Source organism: Quercus lobata, chromosome 7, assembly GCF_001633185.2.
Source record: "Quercus lobata isolate SW786 chromosome 7, ValleyOak3.0 Primary Assembly, whole genome shotgun sequence".
Lineage (NCBI taxonomy): Eukaryota > Viridiplantae > Streptophyta > Magnoliopsida > Fagales > Fagaceae > Quercus > Quercus lobata.
The window spans coordinates 19,830,451-19,857,972 of NC_044910.1; the positions used below are offsets into that span (position 1 = coordinate 19,830,451).

The 27,522-nt window shown below is 34.8% G+C and overlaps 2 protein-coding genes across 4 annotated transcripts; both read left to right on the forward strand.

Annotated features, from left to right (window-relative positions):
- Positions 1 to 3,705: 3,705 nt before the first annotated feature.
- On the forward strand, positions 3,706 to 7,577 carry LOC115952818 (dnaJ homolog subfamily B member 13). 3 transcript variants are annotated; one of them, XM_031070105.1, is made up of 4 exons: positions 3,706 to 4,106; positions 4,190 to 4,614; positions 6,302 to 6,782; positions 6,936 to 7,577. In XM_031070105.1, exons 1-3 carry the CDS (start codon positions 3,942 to 3,944, stop codon positions 6,741 to 6,743), a joined length of 1,032 nt encoding a protein of 343 aa, XP_030925965.1. In that variant the 5' UTR covers positions 3,706 to 3,941; the 3' UTR covers positions 6,744 to 6,782; positions 6,936 to 7,577. The 3 variants fall into 3 exon arrangements, with proteins under 3 accessions (XP_030925965.1, XP_030925966.1, XP_030925964.1); XM_031070106.1 differs by having other exon boundaries at positions 6,943 to 7,577; XM_031070104.1 differs by having other exon boundaries at positions 3,709 to 4,106; positions 6,302 to 7,257.
- Positions 7,578 to 9,359: 1,782 nt separating this feature from the next.
- Positions 9,360 to 13,550, forward strand: LOC115952819 (PHD finger protein ALFIN-LIKE 1-like). The gene is made up of 5 exons (XM_031070107.1): positions 9,360 to 9,701; positions 9,784 to 9,816; positions 10,258 to 10,480; positions 12,565 to 12,685; positions 13,067 to 13,550. Exons 1-5 carry the CDS (start codon positions 9,611 to 9,613, stop codon positions 13,313 to 13,315), a joined length of 717 nt encoding a protein of 238 aa, XP_030925967.1. The 5' UTR covers positions 9,360 to 9,610; the 3' UTR covers positions 13,316 to 13,550.
- The last annotated feature ends 13,972 nt before the right edge of the window (positions 13,551 to 27,522 follow it).

Genomic DNA, 27,522 nt, shown 5'->3' on the forward strand with positions numbered 1-27,522 from the left:
GTATTGTAGATAAAGGTAAAAATTAGTTGAAATAGTACAGTAAAACTCATGAATAGTACCAAAAAGTATAGTGGAACTTAAGAATAATAGCAAAAATAAGCAAAATAGTAAAATAAGCTAGTTTTTTAAGCCATGCCAAAGCAACCTTGATGTATAATAAAACAGTGATATGATAATGATAATGATAATGTTGTACAATAATAATCTATATTCTAAAATAAAATTTTGTGAAATTTTAGGTTGGTAAGTAACATTGTTATTTGGCTAACAATAAATCTAGGTGCATTTAATTTCACAACATTCTTCACAACTATCGAGATGATAGATTGTGATTAGTGTACATTTTCAACTATGTTAGTTTCATTTTAATTTTTAATATTTTTTTTCCTTTTCAACACTAATTTTGATCCATAACCAATTATTTTCATCCAACTCATTATTAAAGTTACCAAAATAATTAGATAGAATATGATTTGAAACTTGGACCTTTGAGTTTCTCTATAAAATGGAAAATATAAAATATGGGTGTAGGGACACGTTTTGCAACCCAAGCCCAAAGTTAAGGGATATTGGCCCAGTGAGCCTAATACAATAAATTTGTAGAGAGTGGGTTAGAGAATTAGGCTCTGATGAGTTAGACAATGGTTAGTATGGCTTTAGAAGTGGGTCAAGCAAAAACAAGAAGAACTAATCTGGAAAAATTCACTCTCAGCCCAGTCCAAGGAGTTTAGTTCCAATATAAATCAATTGAACAGGTTACAAGTACAACTTTGATTGCTACAGTGTTTTTCTCCATTAATCTTTGGATCCCTATCCATGAAGGACCTCTTACATTATATAATTCCCTTTGGACGATCTTGATCCTACACTTGTCGATCATTTGAGCCACTACTTGAATGTCTGCTCCATCAAACACCCTTTCTGGCTTTCTATGAGTTGTGGTAGCCAAAACAGCACTATTCAATGGTCTTCTCCACATAAATGCGTCCAAAAGGTTAGTTACAGGGCATTCAATGCGGTGGTAGCAGCTTTCCCTTAAATATTTTTGAGTTCCCATCCTTCTTGTGTGTTTATGATGCACGTCTCTATCATTAGAGATTCCTAGAAGGTCCCCCTGACTATCGGGACATATATTTGAGTTGTACCTAGTATATCCAAGGAATTATTCCTTCTCGGACCGCCCTCTCATTCGTATCTCACTCATTAGATTCTAAGCTTGACCTATCCAACACCATTCATTTGTTCTCGGATTACTATACTCTCGGCCAAGGCTCAAGGCCCAATATACAATTTGGGCCCTTAACCCTACAATGGACATTATACTAATTAAACAATAACCTCCTTATTCTTCTTTGTAACACAATTACAATGTAAATATATGCTAACAAAGGATATAATATCCAAACTATTACGATAAACTTAATATCCACAAGAATCCATACTTCTAATGCATATATCCCATATGATATTGGGAAAGATCAACAAGCTCAGCAAAATTACATTCGACAATGATTTTAGAGAATCATTTATTTTGAAGAAAAAAAAAAAGAAAAAAAAAGAAGAAGAAGAAGCCAAACGCATCACCGAAGCAACAGTCCAAAGATAGTCCATTTCCTTTTTTACTCGTTCACAAGTGGCAGCCAAAACTTCCTCTAAGCAGATCCACTAATTTTTTTTTTTTTTTTTTGAGAAGACACTAACTAAAATAGATGTTTGACTTAAGTCCTTTATTCAACAATTCAATGACATTAAGAGTGTGTTTAGATACCGCTTATTACTAAAAACTGAAAACATTATAGCAAAATAATTTTTAAATGTGTGAATAGTACCGTGAGACCCATTTTTAATGAAAATTTTACTGGAAAAAAAAAAGGTTTGTGGGTCTCGTGAACAGTGCACGGGACCCATTGGAAAAGCATAAAATGCTCTTCTAAAAAAAAAAAAAAAAAAAGTGAAACGCAGATGTTGTATCCAAACGGATACTAACTAAAATCCAAGCGTTTCAGTCAAATAAAATAAAATCCATGAGTCTGGGTACACTGTAAAATTCAAAGCCATTTGAGATCATAAACTATGATTGATGTATAATAAAAATGATATAAGGATGAACATTGTTGTAGAGGTATTGGGCCCAGGAGCTCACTATCTATGTGCACATTGGGCCTAAGGCCCAATCCGAGGATGTAACATTGTCTGCGGAGGAGTAAACGAGGTCAGGGGAGTCCGTGTCAGTAATTGAAGAAGTCAGTTCTGGTCATAGAGGCCCAGGAGGGTAGGCCGAGGATGAATACCTCCTCGGCTAGTCAAAGCCGAAGTCAGAAGAGTTGGTTTGGCATCAAGGAAGCACTCCAGGAAAGTTCTATTGATACAGGTATGCATTACAGGAATGTAGGATAGGGAGGAATCCAGACATATCTAAGGAGAAACTTGCTACCACGGCATTGAATGCTCTGCAGCTAACTTTTTGGCTGCATTAATGTGGAGAAGAGCCCTGAACAATGTTGCATTGTTTACCCCAATACATAGAGGGTCTGAAAAGGTGTCCGATGGGACAAGCATTAAAGTAGAAGCTTGGATGGTCAACAAGTGGAGGGCCAAGATCGACTAAAAAGAACTATATAATAGAAGAGACCCTTCACAAAAGAGGGATCGAGAAACTAAGAGAAGAACATTGTAGCAGTAAGAATTGATTTTGTAATCAAACCTGAAAGAAATATATAAGAACAGATCTCCTCGGACTTTGCTGATGACGATTTTCTTTAGCATAAACTTGTCTATTTTCATTTTCTTGTCATCTGAATCTACTTTAGTATTTGTCTGATTTATTAAGGCCCAGTTTTTCCAACCCACTCTCTACAAATTCATTGTTTTGGGCTTTTTGGACCCAAGTCCATCCACCTTTTGGGCTAGGGACTCAAATCTGGTCCCTACAGTTGCATAATAACAATTTATATTTTGAAATATTTTACAAATTTATCAAAACATTTTATTTCATAATATAAATTGTTATGATAGATTTGTAAAATATGTTATGTCGGTGACATTGTTATCTGGGTAACAATATATCTAAGTATACTTCAAATTTCACCATTATTGAGATGAGAGATTATGATTGGTACGCATTTCCAACTATGTTGGTTTCATTTTAATTTTTTCTTCTTTTAAACACTTAATTTTGATCCATCCCCAACTATTTTCTTCCAATTCATTATTAAGGTTACCAAAAAAATTAGATTATAATATGATTTAAAACTTTAACCTTTGTTTTTTTCGAAGGACTTCACAACAAATATTTTTAGGTGGTAAGTTGTTAGTTGTTCTAATTTGAATTCAATACTAAAATTACTTTTTACCCAACAATAATAACTAATAACAACTTACCATTTAAAATTTATTGTAAAAGCGTGATGAAAATGTTGTGATTCTTTTTCTTTTTTTGGTTAGTGTAGATGTTTGACTTCTCTTATTTAACAATAAAAATGCTATATCCACGACATATTCACAACCATTCGATGAAACTAACTAAAAGTAAAATCCATGCATAAACGTATCATAAGAATGAATTTAGAGAGTGAATGGGCATCAATTGTTTTGATTGGGCGGAAAATAAAAGCTAATCATAGCCCAATACATAGATCCATAAACTTTATACCAGTTCTTGAGGCCGAATCACAATCCAGACCCAAACACAATAGGGTTAAAAACACAGTCCAAGCCCATTCCAGATCTAGTTGGATAACACACGGAACCTCTCCACTCATACCAGTCGCAAAGAAACTCCGGCCGAAACTGCAGGTTTCAGCCAAAGAAACGCCGATCTCTCTAGAAAACCCATAAAAAAAGAATTAAAGAGAAAAAAGAACGACAGCAACAACAAAGAAATCAGAGCCAGAAAAAAGAAGAAGAAAGAAGCTGAAGAAGAAAAGAAAGCCAAAAAAGGCATGGGCGTCGATTACTACAAGATTCTCCAAGTAGACCGAAACGCCAAAGACGATGACCTCAAAAAAGCGTATCGAAAGCTCGCTATGAAGTGGCACCCCGATAAAAACCCTAACAACAAAAAAGAAGCCGAAGCCAAATTCAAACAAATCTCCGAAGCCTACGATGTAAAATCCCAAAAACCCTTACTTTCTTTTCTCACTCTCTCAAATTTTTATTTATTTATTTTATTTATTTTTTTGTTGGATAGGTTTTGAGTGATCCGCAAAAGCGAGCAGTGTACGATCAGTACGGAGAGGAAGGGTTGAAGGGGCAAGTGCCGCCGCCGGGTGCCGGTGGCTTCTCCGGCGGGCCGGAGGCCGGAGGACCGACGTCGTTTCGGTTTTCGACTCGTAGTCCTGACGATATTTTCTCTGAGTTTTTCGGGTTCTCGGGTTTCGGAGGCATGGGCGATTTCGGTCACGGAGCTTCGCGTGCGGGCGGGTCTGGGTTTCCGAGGGGTATGTTTGGGGATGATATATTTGCTTCGTTTAGAGGTGGAGCCGGTGAGGGCTCTGTTGCGGCGCCGCGAAAAGGCGCCGCAATAGAACGCACATTGCCGTGTAGTTTGGAGGATTTGTATAAAGGAACTACAAAGAAGATGAAGATTTCTAGGGATGTCACTGATTCCAGTGGGTAAGTCTTGATTTTTTGATCACCTTTTAATCAATCACACTGTTTTTGATATCATTGGTTTCTATTTTTTAGTTCAATTTAGATTCTAGATCTACATGTTTTATTATGCCTTTTGTTTTGTTTATTTTGTCGATTAAGACTTTGTATAGAATAGATTAGCGGACGGACTCTCACAGATCAGAACTGACCCAAAAAATTTTGGACCCCAAAATTTGTTATTTCAAGACTTCAGATTGAATTGATTGGCATACTTCATATCAAGTATGACTTCGGATAAAATTGAATGAAGAGAATACTGTTATTGTTGGTGGTGGAAAAAAAAATTTATGTGGTTAACTCTAACTTGTTTTTTGAGGATTTATAGCGGATTCCAAAATTTTGAAACTAAGGCTTGGTTGTTGATTTTCTGTCTATTCCATAATTTTCTCTGAATAATGATTTTGTGCTGGTGTGTAATTTGTACCTACTTGACTGTAAAGCTTGCCGAGTTATTATAGTTTTATCAATGTGAGGTTTTGGGTGCCAACTGATATTTTCTGCTATGTGTATATAATGTGTTTTGAGGATTCCGGTGTTTAGGCTTGTTAGTGTGTTATTCATCTATTTTTGCTTCAAAAATATGTATTTCAAGTTTAAAAAGAAGGGTTTCTATGCTGTATAACTCCGGAACTTGCCACTTGTGATTGAAGCAGACTGGATCTAAGCGCTTGTAGGTTTGGCGTGTATATGGTATTTTGCAACTGATATTTAATAAGTTCGCTTTGGAAAGAGCGATATTTTGACAATGTCTGGTGGAAGAGGGGTGTTTATAATGTCACATTAAATCGTGATTGTTTTGATGCAATAAGTGAACGTTCAATTTTGTTACAGTTTTAAGTTGTATCTTATTTTTAATCCAGTTCTGGAATGGAAGCTATCTTAGAGATGTATATAGTTAGAAATATGTTCTGGCAGGCAGGGGGACATATGATGTCATTACCTGTCAAAAGTTCCTTGTTTGTGATGGTGTGCAGGATGATACATGGTAGATATTTGTGTAAATTGTGTTGACAAATACATGTTTTTTGTAGCATTTGCTGTTTTGTTTTCTATATTGAAAGATCCAGTAGTTGAGATTTTATGAGCCAGTGAAAAGTCCATAATTAAAGCAAGATGCCTTGCTGTCTATAGTTTTTCAAGATATGACCGCAGAATGAAGAAGCTTACATGGCCCATAGCTTGTATTTTCTGAATTTTGGCACTTTGAGGTCAATAATTGCTGTAAAACTACTAGAACCTTTTGACACTTGATAACCTTTTGTTCTTAACTTTATTGGTGGTACTGTTAGGAGTTTGGGATATTGTCAATCCATGATTATGTGACTTTATTGTGTCTGCTGGGTGAGAGAATAGTTTGCATGAAACTTTGTAATTACTTAAGGAACTAAAGTTATCAAATATATATGTGCAACAAAATGAAATTTTCTTTCTTTTGTTTTTAACTTTCTAGGAATCAAAATCATTCCTTTCGTACTGTGTTGTTGTTGTAAGTTTGTTTCATCAATGTTATAAATCTTCTGGGTATGCAAGAAACAGCATTATACACGCGCTAGAAAACTAAAAGAATTGGACAAGAGATCCCCTGCATATGAAATTTCTTTTGATAGTTTGTCTTGACTGGTCTTGCATATGTTATTTTGTTGTACAGGAGACCGACTACAGTGGAGGAAATTCTTACAATTGAGATCAAGCCAGGTTGGAAGAAGGGGACAAAGATCACTTTTCCGGAGAAGGGAAATGAACAGCGAGGTGTTATACCCTCAGACCTAATCTTTATTATTGATGAGAAGCCTCATAGTCTCTTTAAGAGGGATGGCAATGATCTAATTGTCACCCAGAAGATATCTCTTGTGGAAGCTTTGACAGGTTACACGGCACAGTTGACCACACTTGATGGGCGGAATCTGACAGTTCCTATCAACTCCATCATCAGTCCCACCTATGAAGAAGTTGTTAAGGGAGAAGGAATGCCAATCCCCAAAGAACCTTCCAAAAGAGGAAACTTGAGAATCAAATTCAATATCAAGTTCCCCACCAGGCTTACATCAGAGCAGAAAACTGGCATTAAGCGACTATTAACTTCTTCATAAACGCTGGTGGTATCTCTCCCTACCATCTTCCAAACTTGTGTAAGCTTGCTTTTATTTTCTTTGTTGGTTCTCATTCCTGGAAAGAAAGAAAATTCATGCTTTGTGAGCTGAGGATTCTATTAAAACAGTTATTTAGGCTTTTAATATTATTTGTGTTTTTTTGTCTTTTTTCTTTTTCCAATCTTCTTTAAGTGCACAGGTTTTGCCAGACCACTCATGGTTGTAAAATGTTCACGAAACAAAATTTATGTACCCTCGCCTACTATGGGCTTGAGTTGCCATTGGTCACCCTTCCCCTTAGATTTTTCCCCCCCTTGTGCTGTGCACCACCTAATTCTGAAGAACAAAAATGGTTGAATTGCTATAACATGCCTACCAGTTTGTGAGATGTAAGCTTTGCTATGATGCAAATTTGGTGACTGGACAAAATTCAACCTTAGAATTAGTTCTTTTCTTATCCAGTTATTTCCAGGCATTTGAAGGGTGCATCTTTAACTTTTGGAGGACTTAAAAAGTGCCCTGTTCTTAATATCTGAAGTGAGTCAGAACCGTTTTCAGTAGAAATTTAAAACTGCCACTGCTTGGTTTATGTGGAAAGAAACCCAGCTATGGTTGGTGTCTCCTGGGTATAATAGCTAGAGGATGTTAATTGATTCTTTAGTGGTCATTTGAAGTGAATTGTGAATTGCTTTATACATACTTTATAATTGGTGTATTCAATATATGTATAGATAGACACACACACACACACCTTAGTCGGAGAGCATGAGGTCCTGTGGCACGTTCTTGAGATTCTTTATATTTAGACTTTCACCTCAACAAATATTACATTTATATGAAAGTTTTAGTTTATTGACCGCTCAGCAAAATAATTGTACATTGTTGACAAGAATATTGAAATTTAGCCAAATTGGATTTTTTTTTTTGGGTATAAGAATAGGAGGGGATACATATTTTATACTTTAATTATAAAAATATATATTCTTTAAAATATTTTTGTTTCGTACAAATACAAATATGTACGTAAGTTTAACTTATGCTATAGTACCTTTTACTTACTATGGTGTAAAGTAATTGCCTTCTATTTGCACCAAAATTAACATCTTCCTTTTATCAACCAAAAAAAAAAAAAAAAATGACATCTTCCCTTTTATAATATTAATTAAAATTTTTGAGCTTCTGTTTTTCTAAATACTACTAATTAATATTTTTGAGCTTCTATTTTTCTATAGAGTTTAAGCGCCCATTTGCGATAAGCTTATTGTGGATAATTTATTTTCAAAAGTGATGTATATTTTAAGAGAAATGATATGTTTACAACATTTTTACAATAAATTCTAAGTGGTAAGTTGTTACTAGTTCTTATTGTTGGGGCAAAAAAGTAATCTTAGAGTTAGTTTGAAATCTGAATCAATAACAATTAACCATCTGTGATTTGTTGTAAAAATATTGTAAACGTAGCATCTTTCATATTTTAATAGGTGAAATTTTAATGAGTATCTAAAAAAAAGTAAAACTTCAAAGTTGTGGAAAGCTATATCTAGATAGATAGTTGCTACATCTACAATATTTTCACAACATTTTTATAATAAATCATAGGTGGTTAGTTGTTGTTGGTTTAAATTTAAACTTAACATGAAAATTACTTTTTTGCTCTAACAATAACAACCAGTAACAAATTACCACTTAGAATTTGTTGTGAAAATATTGTGGGCATATCATTTGACATATTGTTTCTCATCAAGATAAGTTGACAAAAGAAGTTAGTTAATAGGTTAACCAGGGAACTAAATCCCATAACAAAACCAGTTATTTATGTATATCATAAAATTATACTAATGAGCTCAAGATTTAATTATATAAACTAATTAACTATAGCTATTTTAAATTACAACTTGTTACCACACAATGGTCCTTCACTAGATACAATAATAATCGTACGTCAGTTGGTTTAGGGTTCTAGCCAAATCTCCCCCCCTTAAAGGAAATGTTGAGGTGCGATCATAATAGTTCTTCTATTATCAAGAAATTAATACCTGAGGAGCTTAGACGAAGATAAAGAAATTGTAGTCTAACAAGAGAGTTAAGCCAACTAGATTATGAGATCAATAGTTTAAAACTAAATCAATCTTATATTGTTGTTTCAAATGTTCAAACTCAAGATTTATCTCATTTCAAGACTCTAAGTACTCGTTTACGACTTGAGAATATAATAATTAGCGTACATCCACCACTTCTATCACTTTTACTAATGCTAAAATCAACCTCCTGTGAAAGATAATGAATTTTTTTTACCAAACTAAACCCATTGAAATCAAATTGAACATACGCGTAGTTGGTTGACTATGCCAAGAAAAGCATAGAGATTAGAAACAAATACATGTGGGTTCAATATCGAAATCACAAAACTAAGGAGTCACCAATGCTAATACAGACTAGCCAAAAGTGAAAAAGGCAAAAAAAAGTACCACATCATATCCTATCACACACCCCCTATTTTTACTATCTACACTCCAAGTCTCCCAAATCGTACGGCTATAAACCCATCAATCCCTTTAAAAAAAAAAAAAAAAAAAAAGGAGTGGAGATAGTAATTACCCAATATAGCGTTAATTTACAGAGTCTCTCACAAGAACCCACCTCTCTGTGTTTCGCTCCTCACGTTTTTACATGCTTCTCTCTTCTCTGTTTTTCTAAAGCTCTCTCTCTCTCTCTCTCTCTCTCTCTCTCTCTTCGATCCCTCTCCGTACTCTTTCTCTGCAATTCCAATTCATCAAGTAAATACTTTTCCTACCTTTAAAATTCAGGAAATAAAAAATAAAAAAATCCAAAACGCACCGTTTTAGATCTCCGAATTCTGATAGGTCATGGAAATGGCTGCCAGTCCTCGAACCGTAGAGGAGATCTTCAAAGATTACAGTGGCCGCCGAGCTGGTGTCGTTCGTGCTTTAACTTACGGTACTTTACTTTCTCTCTCTACAATTACTCTCTCTCTCTCTCTCTAAAAATACCAATCTGACCGTTGCTTTTTTTGATTCAGATGTTGATGAATTTTATGGACTCTGTGATCCAGGTACTGTGTAATTAGACTTATTTTATTTTATTTTAAATTTCTGTTTTTTTTTTTGTTTGATTTCCGAGAAACCGAGGGAAAGTTTTGTTTGCATGGTGTGGTTATGGTAATCAGAGTCGTAGGATTGGAATGGGAGGTCAAAATTATTATAAAATTAAAAACTTATTCGTTTCTTTTTATGTGGAAATGTATTTTTTTCCTGTTCAATTTGAAATTTTTTAGATCTCTAGTCTATGAAAACATTTTGATAGTGAAAGTAATAGTAATGCAATTGAAATGAAATGATTGTAATTTCAAATCAAAAAGTCTAGGTCAAATTAACTGTAGAAAACTCAATTGAGTTTTACTGTTTTGTTATGATCCAAACAGAGCTTTTAAGTGTTTAGTTAGTTAGTTAGTTTTTTTAATTCAAAATTTTTTTCCCCTTTTGTTTTGTTAAAGATAAGGAGAACTTGTGTTTGTATGGGCATCCGAATGAAAGTTGGGAAGTAACTTTGCCGGCTGAGGAAGTTCCACCGGAGCTTCCTGAGCCAGCACTTGGGATCAATTTCGCAAGAGATGGCATGCACCGGAAAGATTGGCTTTCATTGGTTGCAGTGCACAGTGATTCTTGGTTGCTTTCTGTGGCTTTCTATCTTGGAGCTCGTCTTAACCGCAATGAAAGGTAAAATCTTTCACTCTTTTATTGTTTCTGCCGCATTCATGTGCTTCATATGATATTGGAGTTCATTTGAGAAATCTGATATTGATGTATTTGTTGAGCAGATCTTTGGGCGCTCCTGAAAAATTGAATTCCTTGTTGTCTCTTATTTTTATTTTTAAGCTGAAAATCAATATATAACAAATGGGTCAGCGTCATCACGAAAATCAGTGCAATTTTAATGTATCTCTCAGATGGAGTTCATTGATTTACAATATCAGTTGTGGTGATGACTTTAATTAGCTTTGTTGGCTCTGGGGTTCAAAATGATAGCTTAGTGGTAATGGCATCCTTTGTGGTGTCCCATGTTTGTGGTTCTAACCCCACCTCCCTCTCCCCCTCACTCACTATCTACCTATCAAAAAAATTATCTTTATTGGCTCTGTTGTACTTGTTGGAGTTGGAGTTAAAACTTCAAATAAGATAGAGCTTAATGGGTTGGGATTCTATATGCTTGATTTGAAATCTTGTTTCTTCTTTTCTAGACTTTTTTGAGGCATTGTATTGTGCTCTTAATATTTGGGAGAACTTCTTTACACACTCAGTCTACTTAAGAACTCTCCTTGTTTAATAAAGTTCTTATTATTTGTCAAGAATAAATATGTGTTGAAAATAGAGCCATTCTAACTTTGACAGGGTGTCCAAGTACTTCCTAATTTGTTTGTTTTTTGAAGTTATGTCTGTTCCTTCTTTTTCTCAATTTTCTTTTACTGAAAGATTGTCTTTTTGCCTCATGCTATCATTCTGTTGGCTTACAGGCAGCAGCATCAGAATATGTTCCTTTATTCTTTCTCTCAGTGTACCTAATTTCTTACAAATGGATCTTGGTTGTCTGCCATGTATCTTTCTGTGTTAGTTTAAAAGTTCCAGTATATCAATTTTCTTTCCCCACTGCTCTTTGCATTTGATGCAATAGTGATTTACATGGTTTAGTTCGAAGCTCCCCTTCCCCCTCCCCCTGGAGCCAACACTTAACAAAAAAAAAAGTTTTACTGATCCAAGAAGCTTTTTTGTCATTCTGTTGTTTGGAGATTCATGAACATGGTCTGTGTATTCTGGAAGAATTTCAGTCCTAGAATTGAGGGTAAAAACTATGAGCTTAAGATAACAGGTGTTATCACTAGCTGATTTATTTAAAGAACGATCAAGTAAACATTTTTAATGGAAAGGAAGGCAGATGAAGCTGTCAACTCTCCAACTGCAATGTTGTTTTAAGTTATCAGTACTTCTTATTCTATGCTGAAACAATTTTTTTTTGTCACATCTTATAAGTAGTTCAATGATTCAAGTCGAGGGAATGAAAAAAGGTAGATGAGCATGTAATAACATTAGCAGAATTAGTAAAAAGGACTTGTCAATCAAATTGGTGACAGAGTGATTCTAGATAGGATAAAATGGCAAAAAGGATTACATGCGGCTGACCTTGATTACCTGCTTGAGGATCCATAGTTGATTCCAGAGTTTTGGGCCTAAGGTGTAGTTGTTGTAGCATGAAACATCTTGTATGTAATAATGATATCATATGCCTTTAAAGTAATCATGGCACTGATGGCTAATTGCTAGCAGATACGTGAATATGATTTTAGATCCCATGCTATGTCATGGCATTCTCGGAACTCTCTTGATTCAGTAGCTTTACTTTGCTTATATTGAACTGCTGGGACTGGTACAAGAATCATGGTGAGATACTGCGTTCTAAGGCCATACCTGTTTATGTTCAAACCCATCTTTCTACAGTTTATCTAAAAAAAAAGGCCATCTTATCCTGTGAGGTTGGCAGTTTTGGGTCAGAGCTTGCACGTTAGTGGCGCAATGACATTTATTTTACAGTAGCTGAGAAATCTGAATGGGGCTTGACCGAGCGAGTTATTATTTGTAACTATACAGAGAATTTCAGACTCCTTTTTCTCTCTTAAAGTTCTTTTTTTTTTTTAACGTCCACTATTGTTATGATTTAAAAGGAGGTTTTTCATGTATGCAAAATTGCATGCCATTTTCCCTTGTTATAATTGTCTATTTAACATAAATTGAGTTGATTTTTTTGACAGGAAACGTCTATTTAGCTTGATCAATGAACTGCCAACCGTTTTTGAAGTTGTTACGGAGAGGAAGCCTATAAAAGACAAGCCCAGTGTGGATAGCGGAAGCAAGTCTCGGGGCAGCACAAAGGTTAGAAAGATGGAACTAAAGCTTTTTTTAATTTCTTGATTCTCATCTATCATTGAATTTGTCATACTTAAGTTAGGGTCTATCAGCCTCTGGCTCTATCTAAGGTTATGTTTGTTAAAATGATAATCAAAATCAGAAAAATAAATCTATAAAAATATACTGTGTGATGAATGATTATGTGTATTCTAAAATGTCAGCGTGCATTTGTCAAAACACTATTCAAGAAATGTATATGATTTAGGCTTGCAAAGCCACCTAATTACCAAATATTGACCTTCTGCAAGAAGAAATGTTATTGGCATTCGGCATACTGGTTTTACTGTTTCATAGTACTAATGCATGCTCATACCTTTAATCATTACTGGGTTCACTGTACTGTAGAGATCAAACGATGGACAAGTTAAGATTAATACTAAGTTTGCTGATGAGAATTTTGAGGAGGAAGAAGATGAGCATAGTGAAACCCTTTGTGGGAGCTGCGGTGGAAATTACAACGCAGATGAATTTTGGATTGGCTGTGATGTCTGTGAGAGGTGGTACCATGGAAAGTGTGTGAAGATAACACCTGCTAAGGCGGAAAGCATCAAGCAATACAAATGCCCATCTTGTATGAAGAGGGGCAGGCAGTAGTAGTCACTAAAGCCAATGTTGGGAGATGAATAGCATCGTTCCAGTGGCTGGCAAAAAAAAATGGTATAGCAGTGTTACTTTTTTAAAAGTTATGTATTGAGTTTGCTCTGTAATATTTATTTCTAACAGATTGTTTCAAAGTGGTTTAAAGCCATCTTCCCCGGTGAATCCTTGTTCAAATATTTTCTTATATAATTAGAATCTGTTAATTTGTGTCAGATTCACCAATAACATACATATAGTTGGTGAAGTGCTTTTTTTTTTTTTTTTTTTAACATGTACATGCACGTCTATGCATTGTGATTGTAAAGGAATGTGTTCCTTCTGAGTACACATTAGTTGTCTATATTTCTAATTATTTTCTGAATCCCCATTAGGATTTGTATAGAGACCGTTGAATGTGCCCCTATTGGGCCTAAAACTTGACTTTGAAGATTACGACTGCTGCAAAAGATCCAATGCATCAAGGTTAAATTCTTTAAAACGAGCTTTGAGATTGGTGATTCAGTTGAATTGTTAATTAATATATACTTTACAAGTTACACCCAATGCCAGCAAAGCCCCAACTTATGAAGTAATCCAACCATTTTTAATGTTTATGAACCTTGGAAAGTAATCGAAAGGTCAAATTGTCAAACCTGAAGCATGGAGACAATTACGGAGAGCATCAAGGCCCCTTACTATAGAACAAAGCAACGAATCGGTCTGCGGCCCAAGGTGGTAGGTTAGGTGTAACTGGGCCTCAATTGCCTAGTAAGAATTGGGCTTCCTACTAAATCCTATGTTTAGACTTAAATCAAATGGATCATAAAAACGATACATGGGTGTAGCTAACAAATATTCAAGCTTTGTTTGGTTGAGATGATGGACATGCAATGATAGAAAAGATTTGTGTTTTCTACCATGTGTATTTGGTACAGATGCCGGAATAGTGGAAATATGGAGATTATATTGCTATCATGTCATTTTAGAAAAGTGAAATAATAGAGAAGTGAAGGAGTAATGTTATAATTTTCTTCTTAATGGCATATCCCATTATGTTTTCTTCACAATTTGAAAGTGGACTTAGGTGGAAAACTCCAATTATCCCTATTTTCTTTCCTCTTCATTTTCACTCCAACCAAACCTTGAAAAATTACATTTTCCTCTTCATGCTCCTTCCATCCTATTTCCTTCTTTTCCTTTCCACCCCAACTACACATTGCATTAGACCCATGAAGAAATGGGATGACTCGTACGTACGCAAAGTGACTGAATGAGTTGGATCGAGTTGATCCATAGAGTCACATGAGTCAGCATTTTTTTCCCCCCTCTTTTGTCAAAAACCATTTTCATTTTATTTTGGTTTTGATAACATTTAATCTATTTATATAACAATCATAGTTATACAATCACAAGCCTTGTGGCTCGGTAATGTTATCTAATTCTCCCAACAAGGAGAACTTGAATTGGAATCTCCTTGTAGGGGCCTTTTTTGCGTATTGTGCGTTGGGCTGGGCTGCCTCTTGCGGTAATGGATCCGAATGTTTTTGAGTAAGGGAGTTGGGGCCGGTCCAATTGTAACTCAACTTGGGCCGGTTTGTGCACAAACTATGCCTCGTTTGCCAGGAGTAGGCTTGCGGCAAGCAGAACTGTTTCAAATGAGTTACGACAGGCAGATATAATAATAATAGCAAAACAGAGTACTCTGACTATTTAAATAAAATGACCAAATAATCTCTACTTATAAAACATGATTACAGTCGTGATAATGTCATTACAGAGAAAGTAAAGGAGAAAGAAAACAATATGAACTAATCAAGAATGGGCATAAATCAAGTTTTAAGTTTGGTTCGCCGAAGCAAAGCCAAAGAGGGGAGAACGCCTCCTCTCAATGCAAATAATCTCCCAGGAAAAGATCCTACCGTGGGGATTAATGGTTTTGAGGGAGTCGGACCTGAATGGTTATTGCCCAAAAGGAATCCTTGTTACGTTTTGGAAGAGAGCAGGATTTGAAGCGGGAGAGAGGGAAACCGATTTACTGGTGCATGCTCATTGTATTATCTCTCTTTGTTCCTCAATTTCCTCTCTTTTTTTCTCTATTTTCTTTCTTATCTTTTTTCTTTTCTTTTACTCTGTTTTCTTTTTTACTCCGTGAATACTTTGTTTTTCGATTCTTTTTTCAGGGCACGACAAGGGCCCTTTTATAGTGCCTGCCGTAGCCAGTTTTTACCACTTTACCCCTTAATTGCCTTTGTTTGGTCTGAGAGTACTTGCCGACTACCAAAGGCGTGTGACACTCACCCTTGCCAGACAAAGGCAGGTTTGTTTCATTCCTCAGTCCACCGTAGCACTCTTTTCTACCACGGCATAAATGCTTTCTCTCTCTTTCCCTCAAGGCATGCACCTAACGGTTCCCCCCTCAACCTTATCTCTTTTGGGTAGTCTGTCATTCTAGCAGGACGTAACTCCCAAAAGGGCTTGGGCAGGAGCAACAAAATAGGTCTTTTCCCCCTCTCCCCACCATCAAACCATACCCCCTTTACCTCTTACCTCTGGCTCATGGCCCCACCATGTCCTATATTGGCTGGGTACAGGCTGGTGGTGCTTGGGCCTTGCGCGTGCTTTCCTTTCAGATATGTCCAAGAGTCTGCCTGCTGCTCATGCGTTTGCCGTGATCTGGAGACTCTCCGTCTGTGTTTTCTGACCTTTTATGTGGGCTTTTCTTTGGTTTCCCGTTCCATTCAAGAGTTGGGCTTTGTCTAATGATGGGCTTTACATTTTTTTGGCCCACTCTCGATTTTCTTTATTTCTTGCAACGTTGTACTGTTATTCCTGTTGTAATAACTTAATCCTGCTGGGCTTCTTTTGGGCCAGCCGTTTATTTCTTCTTTAGTGGCTTGTCATGGCCACTGTTTTGCTTTTACTTATGAGCTCCTATATCCCTTTGGGCTTTCTTTTAGGCATCCACGGCCCGTTTGCTTTCTTTGGGCTTCCTCGGCCCATTTGCTAATTCCACACTCCCATGGGTTTTTTACTAACTTCATTGGGCTTCCCTGACCCAATAACCTTATTCTCATCCTTGGGGTTCATAGGCCTGCCATAAACCCCTTACTCTCTTAGTTTGCATTGCCTTGGGCCTGTGGCGGCCCTTTCTCACTTTTCTACCTCATACACTGCCCATGAGATGCCATTTCTTTCTTTCCGGGCTTCTTTGAGCCCACTTGCCTCTTCAAGACCCATTTGTTTATTTGTTGGGTCTGTGATTTATTATTCCTGCCGCTTGGGCCTAATGGTTTTTTGCTATCTATTTTGTCAATTCCTTGTTACCCATATTATTTGGGCTTTCTTTATGTCTGCCTGGGCTCTCACAAATGGCTCTCAACACTACTTTGTCCACTTTATTGTAAACAAAAAAATTGTAGTTATAAAATCTATTTTTCTTTTCATTGATAAGAGTATTATATTAAATTTTTTATATTGAACATGAAAATATTGGTGATATCACCCACAGATCTGAGGTGCAATTTGAAACCAAAAATACTTTAAATCCAAAATTTACTGCTAACATTAATTATTTTTTCATAAGTATATTATATATTTTCTTACTAAATATTTAAACTTATTTTTCTTTACCCAACATGTTCTATTTTAATCTTAAAACTCTATATATTTAGATATTTTTTATAGGTGATTTAATTTTATTTCATGATTTACATACTAACTAGAATACAAGCTGATATTTTGATCATGGCATCTAGTTTTTGTCTTTTTTCTCTGATGAAAATTATTAGATTGCTCATAATTATTTATTCATAAATTTTTTGTATTTTCTAAATTTTATTTTTTAGTGGTTATGCTCTTTTATCCTCTTATTTGTATTGGAAAAAACACCAAATGAATATGTTCAAATCTCTTATTTATTTATTAAATGTTAAAATAAAAATCATGATGTGACCCTCAGATAAAATTAGCTCTAGTATGAACTACAGTACCATATATTATAATCAAACTTCAACGGTCCAACCCAACTAATTTGTCAATACTTCACGCACCTATGATATTGGGTTGACTTACACTTAAACATGAAGAGGAATTTTTACTTAGAAGTTTCAAACTCATTCCTTTGCACCTTCAGTCCCGACCTTTGATTTGGTCTCCAAATAATGAGCATAGCTTGAGACAGAACTGACAGACTGTCTTTTGGACATAAGATAGGAAAAAAATAACTAAGAGCTTGAAAGTCTTGAAATGCTACCTGGTTAGCTCCGACAACAAAGACATTTCATGGCATCTAAATCTCTAGTGTGCATCGCCACCTTAGTTTTTTTCGTTTTCACAACTGCTTTTGTCTTCATATCTATCTCTATAACCCTCCTTTTCTTCCTGGCCATCGCTTATGTAGTTTTTGGGTTGCTGATTAGCTGCCTGATTCGGATATGGGTTCGAGTCGCTCAGATGGCTCTGCTGGGAAAGAACGCATGCGCTGGATAGATGAGCTACACCAACAGTTCGAACAGGCAGTTAATAAGCTTGGTGGTCCTGAATCAGGGCCCCTGATAGTAAGTCTCGAGAGCACTGATTAGTACACACTCATTAGTGAACGTTGTCTGTACACATCACGTATTTCTTGTGTTAAGAGTTTTGCATGATTTGTTCATAGTTTTTTTACACTTTAGTGATGGTTTATCAAGGCCTGCATGCATGTTTATTTGTTTTTGCTTGGCAGGGGCTACTCCAAAGGGTATCTTGAAGACTATGGGCATTCCTGGGCTAAACATTTATCATGTCAAAAGCCACTTACAGGTTCTCTCTCTCTCTCTCTCTCTCTCTCTCATCAATGCTAAAACTATCACCAATTTCTGTCATAATCTTTCACCTCATTTACAATGTCTTTTCTAAACTCTCAATTTGCCTTATTGACACTCTAATTTAAGAGAATTGTATGCTAATACCTTTTACTCTCTAAATTGAGAGTTAATTTAAATGAAAATTGTGGTTTTTCTATTGCACTTAACAAGGATAATTTTGTAATTGAACCAATTTACTCTCATGTAACGTCTGATTTAAACGGTGGGGGCACATGGATATGATATTCTTTCAAATTGGTATGTGAATTAGGCAAATTGATAATTTGGGGGAACATTGTTAATAAATTGAAAGTTTAGAGGGAAAAAGTACAGTTTTCCTAGTTGTAAATATTAGGTTCTAAGGATTTAGGATCTAAATATATTAGAACTTCAATGTGTAATGTTGGCAAACCATGATCAAAACTTAGAATTTAGAATTAGGCTATTGAAAGTGTGTTTATGTATGAAGTTAGAATTGAGTGTACTGTAGGATTTATTATGTAAATCTGCAAGGCTCGATTGATTGAAAATTAGACTCGATCGATCGAAGCTCGTGCATATATATATATTTTCTGCAGAATTTCCAACTCAGTCCAAGCCTGTATGACATGTAGAGTTTTATGTTTTACCTTAAGTATAAAAAAAAAAACCCTAGTCACGTTTTGTTGTTGTTGTTTATGCTGTGTGTATGAATCTCTTGTGAGATCTAGAGGTGTTTGCCTTTAAACATACTTAGGGTTTCCAATCTCAAGATTGATGTCGAGAGCTTGGTGATTGCTTCAATTGCTGCATAAAGAGTTTAAAAAAAACACAAGTGGGAGTACTTGTGGTCGTTGTGAATCTAAGAAAGAAGTAGTCCGTGGACTCGGAGCTGTCACGTGGTCGTGGTAATAAGTTTCCTACTCGAGGTAGCAATAGGATGTTAGTGGTCTAAGTCGTTATTGTGTAAACTTCAATTCTTTCATAGTAGATCTGTTTTACCTTGAGGATAGATAGGTTAAATCTTTTCTAGGTTTTTTACCGGTTTGGTTTTCCTGGGTTATCATATCATTGTGTTATTTATTTTCCGCACTGTTCAATGATATGGTTTATCTGTGTTAACCTAGATCTGCATAATTTACCTAAGTTAATCACTTGGCTAAATTGTTGGGTATATTTCAACAATTTACTGATGTGATAAAGTAAAAGGAACAAAACACGTATCTAAAATTAAACAATAAACACAAAATAGATATAATAGGCAAAAGTAATAAACAAATATTGAATATAAATAATAAGAAATCTGCAAACAATTGAAGAATCACAGACTAGATGCTTGAAAGGATGAACAATGAGATCAAGTCTTGTATTTTACACAATCTCCTTAAAGCAGATTTCGCCCCTCACACTTTCTCTGTGGTGCTTTGAGATTCGTGGACGTCTGCCTCCCAAGATAAAATGATCAAACGGCATGAAGATGAAGCACTTAGGGTCGTGCTCTACGAACTACTCAATGCCTCTTTCTCTCTCTTTGACACAAATGAATGAACTAAAATCTCATTGGGAGAGTTTTCTCAGAAAAAAGTTCTTTTTCATGAATGAGAGATCATGAAACTATACGTGACTTCAAACTGAAACACTGTTTCAGAGATTACTACTGTGCACAGACTCTGACTCAATAATAAAATAATAAAATATTATTATTAATTGGATAAGTGGGCCTAGTCCACACATGCCTAAAGCCCAATCCAATATCCAACCCAAAGCATATGTTTTCTATTATTTCCAATGTGGGACTCAAGGATATTCACCAATTATAATAACATCTTCAAGTGAATATAGAACACATCAATTTCTTATTCACTCCATGCTATTTTTCCAACAATCCTCCACATGAATAGAAATTGATAAAACACAATGCAAATGACAATGCAGACACAGAGAGAGTAGAAGAAAAGTTACTTTATCGAGAGAAGTAGCTTGTGGCTTTGAACTTTCCTTTGTGAAAGACTATAGGATATACTAGCTAACCAGTGAACATGATGTCTTGAACTGTTCAGCCGTTTGTGTATACCAAGACAATAGAATTCACACAGCTCCTTTTCGGACATTTTTCGATTCTTATAGTTGTGTTCATTTTGGCCTTGAACATATTCTAGTAAATTCATGAAGTGCTCTAGAGAATTCAGCCTTAAAGACTCTCATGGAAGCAGCCCACCTGACACTCATATAGGTGATTCTTATTAAGAGTATCCTGCTATACCCCGCTTGGAATTCCAAGATATAAGAATCATTAAAAGCAAAGTTTATCCTGAACATTGCTTACGGGCATCACTATTTCATCATAGGAATGGGTGGGAGATATAATCTCCATAGTGATAAAAATAGTCTCCACGATTCAGTTGTCCCTTTGAACCTAGATCTTGGGATCTCTAACCAGCGAGGTTGGGTTGCCATCTCGGAGACTTTTAGGTAATAGGCTTTAACCCCATTCCCCTCGATGAGTAGTTTATTAGCTCTCCACTTAATCAATTGATTACGGATCCGTTTTATAATTTGGAAATACTTCCATTTGAGAGCAACTGCCTCATGGTATTATGCCTCCAACAAATATTTTGAGACCTACCATAACTCTATGCCCTACCAACATATACAAATAGGAGGTACAAGTATTCAACAATGCATGTTTGTTTAGATTTATTGACTTCCCAAAAATATATATGTTCTTTGCATAAGGTGTTCTCACTAGACTGTCGTCATATTTCTCATGTGATTGAGATGAGACAAGTCCATTAGATGTATTAGAAATTTTCATTTCTTGTATCACATCTACAACACTTACATGAGCATATCCCACAACAACATAGCCTCTTGTGATATATTTCACATCACACACTAGTCGCATTAAATCTAAACTCATTTGACATCATCTCATTGTCAAATTTTTCATGTCATTGGATTGAAACTTGCTTCAATCTATACAAAGATTTAACAAGTTTACACACTTTGTTTCCTTGTACAAGAATCATAAACCTCTTTGGTTTATTGTGTATCAAGAAAACTCACATCTTCCTTTTATTTGTAGCCTTCTAAAACAAGTCTTGCATTGTAATAGTCAATATTTCCATCAACTCTCAAATTCCCAAGTGGTAGATCTACCAACTACTATGCATAGATTTCAAAGATGGATTTATTGTACTATTGACAATCTCTTTTCCAAGAAAGCACTTTAGGATTTTACATCTTTGAAGCTTTAAGTTCATCTTCTAATATATAAATTAGAAAATTTGGACCAAACAACAATGATGTTTGTCCTTGTACTACACTTAGGCTCAACCTCTCTTCCATCAACTCTTGATGATGAGAGATACTAAACGTAGACTCAAACTCTCTTTAAGAATGTTTAACACTTGAAATATATTCTAATTAATTGTCATGCATATAAAAACAATAGATTCATTAATTAGAAAGCACTATGCACTGTGCACTACTGTTATGACCATAACCAATGAAACACAATCAATGGTTCTTTATCATTTAGGAATAGGAACCACAACCTTCATCAAACACTCCCACATTTAAAGAATTTATAGAAGGCGATCACTCTTTCCATAATTCACAAGGTGTCTTAATGGTTTCTTTTAAGGCATCTCAATGAACAAGTAATTGGTGGAAATAATAGCTTCCCCTCACAAGTTCTATGGTAAAGTTCACACATGCCCAAAAAAAAAAAAAAAAATATATATATATATATATATATACATGTTTAAATGAGGCTATACATTGTCAAAACAAATTAAAAGGCTATACACAACAATCATGTATTATTCATATCAATACGAACAGTTGTACCTTAAACTTTATAAATAATTAACACCTTTGGCCCAGGGGTGAACTATACACTCTCTAACTTAGAGTGAAACCCCATGATTAGAGCCCCACTAGTGTGCAATTGGTCTCATTCTTGGGCATTATCTACACATTTGAAATTATTAATAATAGCTCTCATAATGTTATCTTAATTATCAAATAGAGGATCACTTGATGAATTAGTAAGGGCTAACCAAAAACTAAAAAATGGCAATCACGCCCAAAATTGAATGCATTTAAATGGATTAAAAAAGAAATTTGCCTCCATCAAAATTTCCAATTTCCTTTATTCATCTAGCCCTTACACCATTGCACATAAACAACCAAAGTTTTGTTATAAGCATTAAAGACACGTTTAATTGCCATTTACATCTACCCTTGATATCAAATAAATACCATAAGATCATATATATCAATATATGTATTACTCATAGATAGATTGCATGTCATGAACTAGTGCTACTACAATCTGTAAAAAAAAATCCAATGCTTCCTCTTGCGGGCCATTGCATATATAAAATGGCAGTCACACCATTATCTCTACATTTATCTATTACTCAGAGATTAAATACCATTCTATCAATATTATCAAACTCTCAATTTACTAGGCGATTAATAGCACAGGTTCACAAATTAAAGCAATTATTCATTGCCTTACCATATATTGTCGTGTATGTACTACACTGACCAATCACCACTTACCAAGAGATGCAAATAAAACATTTGCTTTGACTTCATCACCGAATTGCAGAAAAAGAGCAGCACAATACGAACACACTATAGAATATAAATAATGCCCAGCTAAGCAATAAACCGTAAGAGACAATAAGGCTTAATATCATATAATATATTATAAGCCAACTATAATTCAAAACCAACCAATGCAGGCACAATACGCACAAACCAGCAAATATATAGACCAATGCTCAGTCAAACAAAGATTCAAGAAGTCAAATATCCTAATATAATATAATTTAATTAATTCCACCACTACTGTCAAGCATCAAAACAACTTTATCAAATGGTTGTAAAATATCTCAGACACAAAGCAAACACAGCAAGTATGACAAAGGTTCTAGTCTAATGTAATAATCAAGAAGAAAAAGATCAACAACGAAACAGTATATACAAACCAAATTCTGCAGTCAAACACAAAAACAACTTTTGAAGATCACAAATTAAGTTATAATATAACAAGTAGATATTCACGCTAAACGATAAACACAAACTCAGTTTTCAAGTTTTGCCCAGTATATACACAATTGCCTATTAACGTATTTCAACGAACACAGAATTCCTTTCACAGTAAATCACAAGAGTAAATTAGTCTGCTTTAAGATTGTTGGGTATATTTCAACAATTTACTAATGTGATAAAGTAAAAGGAACAAAACACGTATCTAAAATTAAACAATTACACAAAATAGATATAATAGGCAAAAGTAATAAACAAATACTGAATATAAATAATAAGAAATCTGCAAACAATTGAAGACTCATAGACCAGATGCTTGAAAGGATGAACAATGAGATCAAGTCTTGTGTTTTACACAATCTCTTTAAAGCAGATTTTGCCCCTCACACTTTCTCTGTGGTGCTTTGAGACTCGTGGACGTCTGCCTCTCAGGATAAAATGATCAAATAGCACAAAGATGAAGCACTCAGGGTCGTGCTCTATGAACTACTCAATGCCTCTTTCTCTCTCTTTAACACAAATAAATGAACTAAAATCTCACTAGGAGAGTTTTCTCAGAAAAAAGTTATTTTTCATGAATGAGGGATCATGAAACTATACGTGACTTCAAACTGAAATACTGTTTCAGATATTACTACTGTGCACAGACTCTGACTCAATAATAAAATAATAAAATATTATTATTAATTGGATAAGTGGGCCTAGTCCACACATGCCTAAAGCTCAACCCAATATCCAGCCCAAAGCTTATATTTTCTATTATTTCCAATGTGAGACTCAAGGATTTTCACCAATTATAATAACATCTTCAAGTGAATATAGAACACATCAATTTCTTATTCACTCCATACTATTTTTCCAACATAAATAACTAGGTTAATATGGTTGTGTTTAAGGGGGTCTAAAAACGTACAATAAATGACTTACAAATTCATATGTGGTTGATGCTGCTCCTTCGTTAGTATAAAAAATGTCTGAATTATTTTTTTGTGACGATGATAAATTAATTTATAAGATTATATTGTAAAATTTGTAATATTCTTAATATCACTTATTTAAAATTTTATGGTGGTGCATATTGTAGCTTAAAAAACTTTCAGTTTTGGATCTTGGAACACGTCTAGTGTATAGTGCAACTGCGGATCCTTAAGTTAGTCAAAAAAGGGACTTTGGATAATCAGAAGAAGCAGTTGTGTTTTCTCTAAACTGCAGTGTTCCTCGTTGCAATCTTGCTGTGATTGTATAAAATATAATACTAACACATGTTGAGGAATTTCATTTAGGTATGCTGATAGGTTTTTGGATTATTCCTTTTGTCCCAGAAATACAGGATCTCAAAATTTATCCCAGTGTCGACCAGTAGTAAGTGTTAAAAAATCCAATTTATTTCTTGATCAGAAATTCTGAATTAGAAAACCTATTCTTCTTATGCTTCATCACTTCTTTTAATTTTATTTCATAGTATTTTTTTTTTCCTGTATAGGAGGCAAGTTTGAGAGGAGAAACATATCAGAACTACTGCCTAATTTCAGTACAACATGGTGAGATTTTTACTTTATTTTATTTATTTATTTATTTATTTTTGAAGAGTGGGTTTTAGCCCTGGGGGAGTAGTAATTATGCTCCAGCTAGAGACTCAAATTTGTCTCTATTTCATGAGGAGTGGTTCCAAGCAAATTGTGCAACCATTGCAAGTCCTTCACGTGTTTGAGGACCTTCTTTTGCTTTTCTATTAATGAATTTTCTCTCATACAAGCCATGTTGTGATTCTAAATATTTGCAGTGCTGCTCAACTTAATGAAGCGCTACAAATGCAAAAGGAAGTACATATGCGAATGAGTGATCAACTTGAGGTATTCAAGAAATCTCAACTTTGCTCAATACGTATTAGTAAGCAAGAACTAATAAAAATTAAAGAAAAAGGGGTGGGGTGGGTAAATAAACCTTTTGTATCAATGTATGTTAATTAATGAATTACCAATTGTTCTAAAAAATAAAAATGATTAGAAAATTAGTGAATTTAATTATTTAAGTATCGTTGAGTTTTAACTCGTAAACTTTTAGAAAAATTGTGAATTCAATCATTTATCTATTATTTTATCATTAGAGGTAACCTCTTTCATCTGTATATATGAAAGGTTCAAATGAGATTGAAGCTTAAACTTGAAGCTCAAGGAAGATTCCTTGACCAAATTACAGAGGAACATCGAAACCAGGCAACCAATACAAAACCTCGCAAGCCTATTTCTCCCATATCATTACCTTCCCTTTGTGAGGAGTCAGAGTCAAATGCAAAAGAATTATAATCTGATTCAGAAGCTGACAGAAATGAAATACAGTCTGAGGAAGGATTTCGAGCTCCAAAGAGGCTTAAGGTTGATGAGGATGTTTTGTCACCAAGTTTCAGAAATGCTTCAGTCAATTTAGAATCTTGCAGCCAAGCCATGTTTCTTCAAAAAGAAATGCAAATCTCATATCCGGACCATGGTCTCAGCTTTCCCTGGAGTATTGCAGCCTGCCCGTCACCTTTAGTGCCCAGCTTTTTCTAGATTTTGCATCCAAAGAGAGTATATAACTATGTGTGGAACGCAATTATATTGTCAAAGATATTTGGTTTCTGGCAAGGTAGATTAATTTTTTGTCTCATTCTGAGTGTTTTATTTTATATTCCATCAATTAAACATATGGCATACATACAATGCAGTTAATGGAATATAAAATGGACCATTAAGAGTGAGATAGAAATTTTTTATTCATGCCAATGCCACTGTAGGAGTATTGGAGTGGAGAGAGTTCTATCTAGAAGACAAGGGAAGTAAATAAAAACGTCTTTAGTAATAAAGCTTTCCTAATAAAGTTGTATCATCATGGCAGCACACACAATATTGTTGGACCATGATATATTTGGTTTTTACTTTTCATTTTGGGGTTTATTCAGAATGCATTGCTCGATATGTATTTGAAAGTAAATAAAATCATAGTTCTTGATCCCACAGGAATGAAAGTCCCAAGAAGAAGCTTCTTTAAGAATGAGAGGGCGACAAGCATGAAATGACTAAAACTTGTGGGTCTATATATTATGGACACCCTTATACCATTTCGTGGTGAGTTGTACCCTATTGAAGAGTTGCAATTTTAGGAGCAAATATAGCTAAGATTGTGCATGAGTCCTCTTTTGGGTTGGGTTGGAGGGTTTTATAACCCAACTCGAGCTTGTGGGGTTGAGAAATTATCAACCCAACCTATGGACAACGGGAGACTTTGACCATGGGGGCCAATGGCTCCCCCTAATTTTTTTGGAAAAAAAAATTAGTATATATATAGGTATAAATTTTAGCAATTTTGTTTTATAAAATTACACTTTGCCCCTGTCAAAAAAAAAAAAAAAACACTTTGCCTCCCTTAACAATATCATTGATTCTTTTAAGAGTAATACTATAACCACAAACTTTTCTATAACATTTTTATAAATTACTGAAGTAGTAAATTCTTATTGTTTTGCATTTGGGTTCATTTGTAACTTTAGGATTTTTCTCATTTTAAGGTGCATAAAAAATTTATAAACCTAAAATTTAAAACAAAATATACAAGTCCAAAAAAATTAGTCTAACAGCAAAAATTACCAATAATAGCTTAAAACAATTTAAAATTTTTAAATAAAATAAATTTGTCCTTACCCAATAGCAAACACACACATAAAAAAAAATTAATTAAAAAAAATTTTAGCAGTTAAGCAATGGAGCTAGAGGCGGGACCAACTGCACGCAATCAGTAATAAAGCGTTGAAAAAATGGGGCTATAGCCTCGTTTTTGAAACGCGGCTATAGACCCCAAAAACGCTGCATAATTTTTTATATTCAGACTTGCATGATAATTAATTAGCTAATATATATCTTGACAGTTCTTTATGGAAAGAGTGTGTGTGTTTTCTGGCTCTTTATTACAATTTAATCTTCTGATTACTCCTAAAACTTTGAATTTGTTGGTTACTAAATAAATTTTCAGTAACTTCATTAAGCTTATCAAGAAGTGTCAAGGACTAAGTATGTGTTACTAATTAGCTTAGTGGTTGGCATTGGCACTTTGGCCTATCGGGGTTCCATATAGAAGAAAAAAAAGAGTTTAGAATTTTATTTTTATTACTTATGGATAAAACAACCAGTCTACCAAGATATTTGTGTGGAATTTTCTTCTACTGGTTGGCGGAGTTTTCTCATTAGTCAACAAAAATTGGATTGGAAATTTGCAAAACTTGCCATAACGTACCATCAGTTATTGGCTGGCTTTTCCATAATAATTCACCCAAAGCATTTGTGGATCTTGTACCGAAGTTCT

Bases quoted from the DNA above. Each gene is read 5' to 3' on its own strand.
- LOC115952818 (XM_031070105.1), top strand. From the start codon at position 3,942: ATGGGCGTCGATTACTACAAGATTCTCCAAGTAGACCGAAACGCCAAA. The intron at 4,107-4,189 runs GTAAAATCCCAA...TTTGTTGGATAG, and splicing joins AAATCTCCGAAGCCTACGAT to GTTTTGAGTGATCCGCAAAA. The intron at 4,615-6,301 runs GTAAGTCTTGAT...TTTGTTGTACAG, and splicing joins GATGTCACTGATTCCAGTGG to GAGACCGACTACAGTGGAGG.
- LOC115952819 (XM_031070107.1), top strand. From the start codon at position 9,611: ATGGAAATGGCTGCCAGTCCTCGAACCGTAGAGGAGATCTTCAAAGAT. The intron at 10,481-12,564 runs GTAAAATCTTTC...TTTTTTTGACAG, and splicing joins CGTCTTAACCGCAATGAAAG to GAAACGTCTATTTAGCTTGA. The intron at 12,686-13,066 runs GTTAGAAAGATG...ACTGTACTGTAG, and splicing joins AGTCTCGGGGCAGCACAAAG to AGATCAAACGATGGACAAGT.